Below are 10251 nucleotides of genomic sequence, written 5' to 3'. Positions count from 1 at the left end.
ATTTTCCTTATAACATGAACATCAAGCATTGAATTGATGATGAATAAATAGAATAAACTGGGACTTTAGGTCCCTGTATTTATCAGCTATAAGGTCAGTGTTACCAAAAATATTTAACGGTCAGATGAAAATATTTGTCTCTTCACTATAGTGACTATTCAGCAGATGCAGTGATTATTTGAGTCATTACACAGCGGGTATTAACAATAGTGATACCTCATGCTGTGTAATCAGTAAACATGATTAACTCAGCAGAGGAAATAACATTATAATAAATAACATTCTTTTGCTCATATAGTCCATTATTTTCTCATATTGTGACACAGATTTCCTCCTCCCACTCAGAAAAGTTTCTATAAATTTCATTCCCCAACATAAAAACAGACGCTGTTTGGTGGAAAAATATTTGATCTATGTATATTTATATTCTGTCAAATCTATATAACATACACAACATTCGGATAATACTGGAATCAACCTGTAAAATATCCACCTATTGCTAGAGTTTGACACAAATCAACACTTATATAAAAAGGTTTTGGTGATGTGTGCTTTATGAGTCCATGTTTTTGTTTGGTTGTGTATCTTCTTTTATTCCCACTGGACATGTTGCAACAGATTTCAGACCGAAGATAAAACATAAATATTAGGCCTTGCTGTGTTTTCTTGCCCGATTTTGCACCGATGTGTGTGTTCACCCTGTGTGTTGTCGTGTGCAGGTGTGACTCATGCAGCCGATGTTTGTCGACCTTGTTAATAAAACTTCCCTCCAGACTGTTTCGTCCTCCAGATCAAGAGCTCTGCAACTAAAGGAACAAATGAAAAAGGCTGCTTTTATTTTGCACACGTACTGTACGTCCTGTTCCAGCGGCAGGTCAGAGGACTGTACACTCACAATAATGTCACTTATCACGAGTGTAACACTTTAAAATCACACAAACACACAGACTCTGACATGGTGTTAATGCATAATTCTATGTTTATTATAAAGATTTTCAACAAACATTTTGTCTTTTTACAGAGGAACTGCACAAGTGTAAAAGTCCTACAAAATGCAGCTGAACCCAGGGGAGCAAAACAAAGTTTACAGGTCTTTACAGAGTGTTTCAACAGGGGGGACCAGACCTCCGCCTGGCAACCCGGCTCCATCTTTAAACCTTTATTCATCATCGGATTTTTATTTTTCATGCTGAGACAGATAACAGTGGCGGCCAGGCGGCCATCTTTGATCAAAGTCTGCTGGTTGTTAGCAGGGGAACCCAAGATGGCGGCCCTACCGTACACATATATTCTGGATATGTGCAGCCCCAAAAAAAAAAAAAAAAAAGGAAAAAAAAAAAGAAAAAGAAAAGACACTGTACATAAACTAGTGTGTTAACCTATAAAATAGAAATAAATGTACATATCAATCTTTCATCTAAATAAGTCCAGGGCTCTTTTACAGGTCAAAGACAATAAAAATAAATCTGTAATGCTATAGTCTTATTTTCAATATTCTTGTGTTCTTTATTTTTTTTATTGTCAAAAATCTATTTGTGTTTAATTGACATTCTCAATAAGAGCTTCTTTTCTGCTCAGTAATCATTTTGAATTAGGTGCTATTTTTTTTTTAACGCTTTTATTTTTTCAGTGTTTAAATCATCGTCTCGTCATAATAAAACTCTGTTGTACATACAGCAGGATGCATCGCTCACTGTTCACCTGATGCCATTTATACAATGTGACTCACTCGCAGCCTCTCATATTTTGCATACATGAATGAGTAAGAGGGGAAGAGGAAGAGAGGGGGAGAGGAAGAGAGGAAGGCCTGTCCTCGAACATCTGCACCAAACATCTCCAACCTCACTTCCCTTCCCTGTCTTCAGCCTTTTACTCCCCCTTTCCTCCAGTTCCTCTCCTCCTCCTCTTCCTCTTTCTCTCCTCCCCCTCCTCCTCCTCTCCTCCTGGTGTTTTCCTCCGCTGGGATGCCTCAGTTCCAGAGTTTGAGGAAGCTGTCCCAGGATCCTGTGCAGACGCCCATACCGTCTTCGGGGACACCAGTGCAGCTCACCCTGTTGTCATGGCCAGACAGCACACCTGGAGGAGGAGGGGAGAGGAGAGGAATGAGAGGAAAGAAATGAGAGAAGACGGGAGAGCATGGAAATGAAAAAAATGAAAGTAAAGAGAAAAGAACCCAAAAGAAAGAAAAGGACAGGCAAAGAAGAGGAAAGAGGAGAGGAAAAGAAACACACAAGGCAACGGAAAATAAAAGGAAAGTATTAAAGGAAAGGAGACAAAAAAAAGAGAGAGAAGGAATGGAGAGAACTTTATCTAGACATGTTTACTGTATTTATCTGTGAGTAATTGGACTTTTTCATCATCAGGTCTTTTGAAAATGACAGATTTAGATAAAAACCATGAAGGCCTAATCCTGACCGCAGCGACCCGGGTTCAAGTCCAACCCGTGGCCCTTTCCTGTCCTCTCTCTCTCTCTCTCACTCTTGCTATCGGAATTAAGGCAAAAAAAAAAAGAAAAAGTGATGAACCATGCTGGGACGCACGTGTTATTCAATGCTTTTATCACTTTTTAGTGAATCCTGGAAACACTTCCGTTGTGTTGTGAGAATTTGCAGCACAATGTGTTGTCAAATAGTTTTTCTGAAATTTGCGGCGCGTTTGTGTCTTTGCATGTGTTATCTTAAGTTGCGGGGCGTTGAGCTCTCAGGGCCTCCGTATGAATTTGCTACCAGGACACTACAACCTCGACTGAGTTTTTCCCTCAGCTCAGGAGATCAAGATGTTGATTTTAAAAGATATTTCAAAAATACAACCAGGCTTTCATCATCTTTGTGTGTCTTTTTTATTTTATTTCTATTATTTATTTTGTTAAAACTTCAGCTGTTTATGACTCCTCTTCATCTTCCTGTTGATTTTGTTGTTAGTTCCTGATTTAAAAAAATAAAAATAAAAATAAAAAATAGTGTAAAATGGCCATCGCTGTTATTTATTACTCACCAACTTTTTCTCCCTTCAGTGAGTCCCAGATGTGGCAGTTGAAGTCGTCATAACCGGCAAAGATAAGGCGGCCTGAGTTGGAGAGAGCCAAAGACGTGACGCCGGCGTTCAGGCTGCTGTCCTGGTAACCGATCACCTCCTGGTCGGAACGCAGGTCGTACATCTTGCAGCTGCAGTCGTCGGAGCCTGTGATGATGGCGTTTCCACTGGGGAAGAACTGAGGCAGGGGAGAAAAAGATAAACGATGGGTGTTTATCAGCACGTTTGGTTGTTATTGACCTGCCTCTTTCTGCACCAGTCACCAAATACATCGGTTGAAGTTTCCATTGTCTTTCATTGTCTTAGATTTTTTTATGTTCTTTTAGCTTTTGCGGTTCTAGAAACTAGATTAAATTTACCTTTGTACATTAAAAATCTAAGTATTCTTTTTTATTGATGATCGTTTCTTTATTTTTTTATTGGTTTGTTGGTAAGATGATGTCACCTAGTTACATGGATTGTCTGTTGTGTGTTTACATCCAGTAACACAAACCCGATGCAAAATGTCATCAAACAAAGTACCACAGGAGTTTAGTCATGAATTTGTGCAGGTTTTTTTTTCTGTAAGTTAAAGCTCTTGACTAAATCTTAACTCCCCCCCCCCCCAACCCTGCTTTAACAAGCAGAAGCAGCAGAAGGGTTTCTATTTTCTCATGTGTGTGTGTGTGATGGTTGGTAGGATGCTCACAGAGATGGCGTTGATGTCGCTGGTGTGTCCGCTGAAGGTCTGCTTGCAGGTCCCTTCCCTCAGGTCCCACAGCTTGGCCAGAGAGTCGCAGGCTCCAGAGATGAAGGTGTTCATGTCGGAGGACATAGCCAGCGACATGCAGTCTCCAATGTGGTTGGTGAAGATAATCTTCTGCTTGCCAGTCTCCAGGTCCCACAGGCAGCTGGGAGGAGAGAGGGAGAGGAGGTGTGAAACAGAGGGGTATAGAGGAGGGAACTGCGTTTTGGACCATTGGGTCTATTTTTGGCTCTGGTCTGACTGTTCTGGATCAGATTTCTTTTTGTGTGAAAATTACTTTATAACTTTACAGTTTTGAGTGAGTCCATTATGCATCAGGTTCAAAACACCTTCACTCTCTAGCATACCATGCCATGAAAAAGTAACTTCAGCTGCACCAAAGTCATATTTAAACATTCATATTTTTGTATATTTAGATATTCTATACGTCAATCGTTATAAAAATCACTAGTTCTTTGTGTGTTTTGTCTTAAAATGCAACAAAATGAAACATGTACTGAAAGCTGGGAAAAATTGTTGGACTGTAAGATTGCACAAACATAAACAAACAAGTATTTTAGTTAAAAAAAGTTATAGTTTGATTCAAATTTTCTTTAAAAGACAAAACTAAGTTTATTACTAGGGTGCTGATAGCACAGTGTAATTTCAGTACATACTGTATATATATATATATGTACTGTATATACTGTATATATGAAACACATGGCTACAAGAAGCAAAAATGATCTGTGATAAACTCACCAGGTGGTGTCACCAGAGGCTGTCAGGATCTCGGTGTCGCTAAGGAAACGGCAGCAAGACAGGTAACCTGAGAGGGAGAGAGACAGCCGAGCATTCAGTCAGCATCCTCATCCGTCCATCCATCAGTTCATCCAGGCCGTATCATCACCCTCACCTGTGTGTGCATCCAGCTCCCTGAGGGTCTTGGGGCTGGCGGACTTGATGTTGTAGACTGTGCACATGTTGTCCAGACCACCACTGGCCACCAGGTTACCAGAGGGGGCGAAGGCGACGCTCATCACCCAGGCTGACTTTAGTGGGACAGCAACCAACTGTGGAGCAAAAGGTGCAGTTGATTTACAGGCTGCTTCACATATCAGGGTATAACTGATATGGAGTGACTGAAACCAGAGCGGTTTATATTCAACATCTTCAAAAGTTTATTATAAGTCACTTTTCCCCACCATGATTTCATTCCTGACAGGCTGGAAACAGAAGTTAAACCATCACTCCATACTTAACTCACCACTCAAATCCAGACTAATGTAATTATTTCAGGATTAGAAGCTCCTGCGGGTAAACTGCTCCAGCCAATCAGAAGCTTCAGTTCAGCTCCTTTAACTACTGATTTTCAAAAACACGATGAAGGAGATATTTAACTAAATAAAATTAGCAAAGAAAGGCACATCTCTTGCATGTCTAACGCTGCTCGCAACAAACAAATGTCCTGCAAAGTGAATTTGAAATAAAACAATTTCAGCAAGCGAAGTAACTTCCCATTTCTTACTTGAACCTCATCTAAAAATGCTGTGACTGCTGAGGAATACATAGAAGAGCCATGATGCTCATTTTAGAGGCATGCTGTACAATAAACAATCTCATGCACCTCTCCATTATTGTCCTGTTTTGTTTACTGCACCCACTAGCGCAATGTCAGAATCTACGTCACAAATAAAATTAACTGGGAATAGAAACACCCTAAATTCCAGTGTCTGCCCAGCATAGATGATCTCACCTTGTTCCCTGTGAAGGTGTCCCAGATGAGCAGCTTACCATCCTGTGATGCACTGACCATTGACCTGCAACACAGACAGGATGATACCATACGAGTTTGTGTGAAGATTTTTTAAAAATGTGTATCATTTTAAATAAGGAGAGTCGTGTTTTGTTTTTCTCTTTAATGTCACAAAAGATGTTATAAAAGAGCAAAAACACCACTGCAGACTAAGATTTGGCTCTCGATTATTGATTCAAACACAAATCAACATCAATCAGTCACTGTTATCGGCAGTGCAGCTCATCTTTGCTGCCAAATACATTACATCTCACTTCATTCATGAATAAATTCACATCAATCATCTGTTTTCTTATAATGTAGCAGTAAACCTGTTTAAATGTTAAGCTCCACACAGACAGACCCGCTAGGGTTTTTCTTTGGACCAAAACATGAGTTGAACATGTAGCCAAGATAAATGATCTGAGCTGATCTGAGGTTTCAAATGTCAAGCACCTGTCTAGTCTTGTTAGGCTGTTGACCTGCTCAGATGTTGCTAGTTCTCTGACATTTAACTGAGCACAGGCAGCTAACAGGGGACTTGAACTGTCAAAGCTGCAGCAAACCAGGAGAACCGCACCTGTATAAGTACCACTCACCTGGAGTCAGCTGACCAGTGCATGGCATAGATTTTGGCCAGGTGACCCTTGAGCGTCTTCCTGAGCTTCAGCTGCACTCGGCCCACCGCGGCCACGCCCCCTGCAGATGCTGACATGCTGCCGTCATTCACGGCCTTACGGGCCGCCTGGTGGCCACACAGGGAACGACAAGCAAGGGAAAGAGATCAGAGAGTGAGGGAGGTCAAACTCCAGTTTGATGTTCAGGTCTACAAATTTCATCAAGGCTTAATTTTTCTGTGTTTTGCAATAGAAAATAATTGAAAAGATTTGCTTGTTGTGTTGTTTTTGTTTCTGTTTTTAGTTAAAGCTCTTGACTAGAGGCGGTAGAGGAGCATCAGCAGTAGTAGATGGTAACTGTACTAGTGGTAGTTTAGAGGTATTAGTTTATTTTACTTATCATCCCTGTGCAGTCAGAAGCATGTATCTCCAGTTTAGGTCAGTTTTAGGTATTTCTTTGTCCAGGAAAAAAACCATGTATCTCCAGTTTTGATTATATTGAACTTGTCAAGTAAATGAAAATATCCAGAGCTGCTTTGTCTGCGTCCTTGTGACGCATCAACATATTTTGTTAACCCGCAACAGGAAGTACTCACCTCAATCTGCGTGCGGAGGCCATCGCACTCCTTTTTCAGTGCATCTATTTCAGCTTTCTCAGCTGCCATGGCGACAGTTGCTAGGGGATGTTACTGACGGAAAACGAAACTGTCACTCTGTAACAGAAAACAGGGAAAAAAAGAGGAAAAGGACAAAAAACACGAGTTCATTCTTGCTCGGGGGGGGGGGGGCAGTGCGAAAACCCTAGATTGAACTCAAATTCAGTTGCGTATGGATGGGACATATTTGCATATACAAACTGCGAGAACATCTGTATTTGTTCCTGCATGAAGCTAATTATGCTAGAAATCAGCATGTCATCACAACAACAACAATAATGAAGCTCCAGTTTGGAAATGAGACCACTTCCTTCTCACGTGTGACCCTGACAGCTCGGCTCTGACCCTGCAGTACATTACAGTCCTGCACAGGTACGCACAGATCCACTGACCGGCCTGCACATCACTCAGTGGCCCTGATACCTTGATCTGGATCACTTGGGTTGCCGTTACACCATCAAATCTAGAGCAAAGATTAGACACATACCTGACAGGTGTAATCCCTCCCCTGAACCAAAATTGTAATGCTGTTAGCTCTCATACAAATGCCCAGGTATGATGTGCAGAGGGTGAAGGGAGGGAGAGGTGAGGAAGAGCAAGACAGGGTGAGGGAGGAGGAAGGAGGGAAAATAGTCTTCATGGTTGGAAGGCTGAAAGGAAAGATTGCTCAGAGAATAGGAAATAACTTTAAAGTGTAAATGTAGAAGAGACGGGAAGGAGAGGAAAGAGAAGAACTAGGTTTATGGAGGAAAGAAGCAAAGGAGTGAAAGAAGGAACTAAAGGAAAGCAGGAAGGGGAACGAAGGAGGGGAATGAGTATGAATGAATTAGGAAGGAAGAAAGGGAGGAAGTGAAGAAGGAAACTAGAAGATTTGTCCCTGGATATAAAACACATGCAGTGTGTGATATAAAAGTAATCTCTGACTTTTTATGCTCATTTAAGAACTGAGACTCTTTAGCTTTCGTTAACTGTCTCGAACGTTACACTTGAATTTCTTTCAGTCAAAGTTTTGCATCACAGTTTTCCCTGTGAGGAATCTGTGTCCCTCTCCTCTTTGGTGTCAGCCAAGTTTTCAGTCAGCAGCATCACAGTCAAGCCACAACAAAGAGTGAGGAGTCAAGTGGTCAAGTCTCTAATATTTAACGTAGACAAAACCTTAAACTCCTCACCTCATATTCAGTGTCTTCATCGTCCTGTGGTTCTTTTATTTTGACATAATCATCATTTCTTAAAAGCCTTGCTGCAGTTCAGTGTAAGTGCCTTATACTCTGTAATAGGATACTGACGTCGGACTCATTTAACGCTGAGTCTGCTCTTGCCAAGGAACTTTGTCCAGCACTAGACAGCTCAAAGAGTATCATTTGCTAGCATGGTGACAAGGTTAAAATGCAAAAAATGAAATCTGTGTCTTACAGGAAGTGAACACAGAGCTTCAACCACTTCCCATTTAAATGCTCTTTGCAACTGTTGCAACACTATAGTTTCCAGAGACACTTTAAAAAAAAACTTTTACATGATTTGGGAATGAAGCCTCAGCAATTTTGAAAATTATCAAGCAAAATTATCAAACATTCACTGGCTCCAGCTTCTCAGGTTTGATGATTTTCTGTTTTATATCATTGCAAATTAAATATTTGTAAGTTTCAGACTGTTTGTCAAACAAAACTAGCTTAAGTTTAACACATGATGAAGGCAAAATGTGATATTTCACAGACTAAATGCTTAAAATACAAACTCGTAGCCCCACATATGTGTCTTGCATGACAAGGTCAGATCCATTTAACAGCAGAGGTGAAGGTTCAGGACGTGGCCTATGTGCAGGTACCTGTGGCAGGATACAGGATGTAGAGGATACAAGAGGGGCCAGTGTCGGTGGTGACAGTGGGAGCGGTGGGGTTTGGGGTGGGTTGCTACAGGGTTTTAAATCCCGGCAGGAGATCTTAAGGGAAGCTTTACCGGTCAAATCTCCTGTCATCCGATTACCGACCGCTCTTTACCTCGGGATCAGAGAGAGAGAGAGAGAGAGAGAAGGAGGGAGGGCGATGTGGACGGTGGGAGATGTGGAGGGTCTGTTATAGTCCAAACGTCAGGCAGCTCCTCCTCTGCTCTGCCTGTTCTCTCATTTGAATTAATGACACCTTTATGTTTCAACAATTGTATTTACTGTACAACCTCAGTTGAAATGAATTCCCAGAGCTGGAAATCATCAGGATTTTTTTTTTTTTTGTGCTAGAAAGAGACAAAAGTTTGAAGTAGCAGCCGTAGAAAAACCAAAACACGATGGAGGATATGTGCAGACAAAGTGAGCTGGATGAGGTTTGGCCTTGTGTGACAGATCAGGCTGCAGCTTACTGCTGCTACACCTGAGGCACCAATCCTCTTTGGCAGCTCCCCCACAATCCAAAGATCACCTTCAAAGGGTTTAAGTAATCATTACATTGGATTCAATCTTACACAGGACTGATAAATTATTCTGTTCACAACAAGGAATTGATGCTTCAAGATGCAGGGAGAGTTTGGAGTAGAGCAGCCCTCGTGCATGAAAGCTGCATTTTATAAAACAACTCAGAAGTGAAGGTGGAAAGCTCCTGCAAATCACTGCAAATGCAAATGGAACTACAGCTCTTGGTTTGGAGGCATGTGCAGAAGAGTCCTATTAAGTTTCCCACAAATCCCCTGTGTTGCACATTTAGGCAAAAGTCCAACAACAGTTTTTTGAAAAAAAAACTCTTCTTCTGTCTTTCTTTTAAAAAAAAAAAAAAAAAAAAAAAGTTGCCTCAGAGCAGCTCAGTGCAGCTCCAAATGATCTCCAACAGCAAGAGGAAGCAGCTGAAGAGAGTGCAGCTACAGGGGCAAAAAAGTAAGAAACTCACCTTTTCCCACACACAGCGTGGTCCCTTCTCCTCTTCTTCTGCAGCTCCTGGTTCCAGACACCTCCGGCTCTGCGTTTTCCCCTGTGAGCTTTTTTAGATCCCAACAGTCCCAGGGCGCACAACCTGCTCGCTGGCTCCTCCGACGCTCTCACCCGGCAGACTGCTATCAGCTTACTTGTGAAAAACTCTCTCTTTCTCTCTCCCTTCCTCCAACAGTGAAGAACAGATGAGGATTGGAGGGGATGAAGGAGATAAGGGATGAAGGGATAAAGCTCAAAGATGGAAATAGAGAGGGAAGGAGAGAGAGAGAGAGAGAGAGAGCGAGAGAGAGAGACAGGGAGAGGGAGCATGGCGAGAGGTGGTTGGTAAACCAATTGGTGGCAGAAAATCAGGTTATGAGGTCAAAAGACAAGAGCAGGTGAAGAAATGAAAGAACAAGGCAGGAAGAGAAAGGGAACAGGTGGAGATGAAATGTGAGAATATGAGGCGAGGAGGGAAAAGGGTTGTGGAGGTTTGCAGACAAATTACACCTGTTGCACAATGAGTCGGTGCC

At 41.8% G+C, this 10251-nt stretch overlaps 1 protein-coding gene across 1 annotated transcript; it reads right to left on the bottom strand.

The window, feature by feature from the left end:
• Positions 1 to 1334: 1334 nt before the first annotated feature.
• LOC111233212 (guanine nucleotide-binding protein G(I)/G(S)/G(T) subunit beta-3-like) lies at positions 1335 to 9936 on the bottom strand. Its single transcript, XM_022760977.1, has 9 exons — positions 9699 to 9936; positions 6766 to 6882; positions 6152 to 6297; positions 5514 to 5577; positions 4674 to 4830; positions 4520 to 4586; positions 3722 to 3923; positions 2995 to 3211; positions 1335 to 2076 (listed from the first exon to the last, which is right to left on the bottom strand). Exons 2-9 carry the CDS (start codon positions 6832 to 6834, stop codon positions 1970 to 1972), a joined length of 1029 nt encoding a protein of 342 aa, XP_022616698.1. The 5' UTR covers positions 6835 to 6882; positions 9699 to 9936; the 3' UTR covers positions 1335 to 1969.
• Positions 9937 to 10251: the final 315 nt, after the last annotated feature.

Source organism: Seriola dumerili, unplaced genomic scaffold (genome assembly GCF_002260705.1).
Source record: "Seriola dumerili isolate Sdu_G_001 unplaced genomic scaffold, Sdu_1.0 BDQW01000381.1, whole genome shotgun sequence".
NCBI classification, from domain to species: Eukaryota; Metazoa; Chordata; class Actinopteri; order Carangiformes; family Carangidae; genus Seriola; species Seriola dumerili.
The sequence above is the reverse complement of the archived record's forward strand: the minus strand, read 5'-3'. Positions and strand labels throughout refer to the sequence as shown.

What these genes read in the sequence shown, in the direction of transcription:
- LOC111233212 (XM_022760977.1), bottom strand. Translation starts at nt 6,834, where the DNA reads ATGGCAGCTGAGAAAGCTGAAATAGATGCACTGAAAAAGGAGTGCGAT. An exon ending in ACACCTTCACAGGGAACAAG is followed by an intron (nt 4,831 to 5,513) that starts GTGAGATCATCT and finishes TTTGCTCCACAG; the next exon opens with TTGGTTGCTGTCCCACTAAA. An exon ending in ACTGAAGGGAGAAAAAGTTG is followed by an intron (nt 2,077 to 2,994) that starts GTGAGTAATAAA and finishes CTCCTCCTCCAG; the next exon opens with GTGTGCTGTCTGGCCATGAC.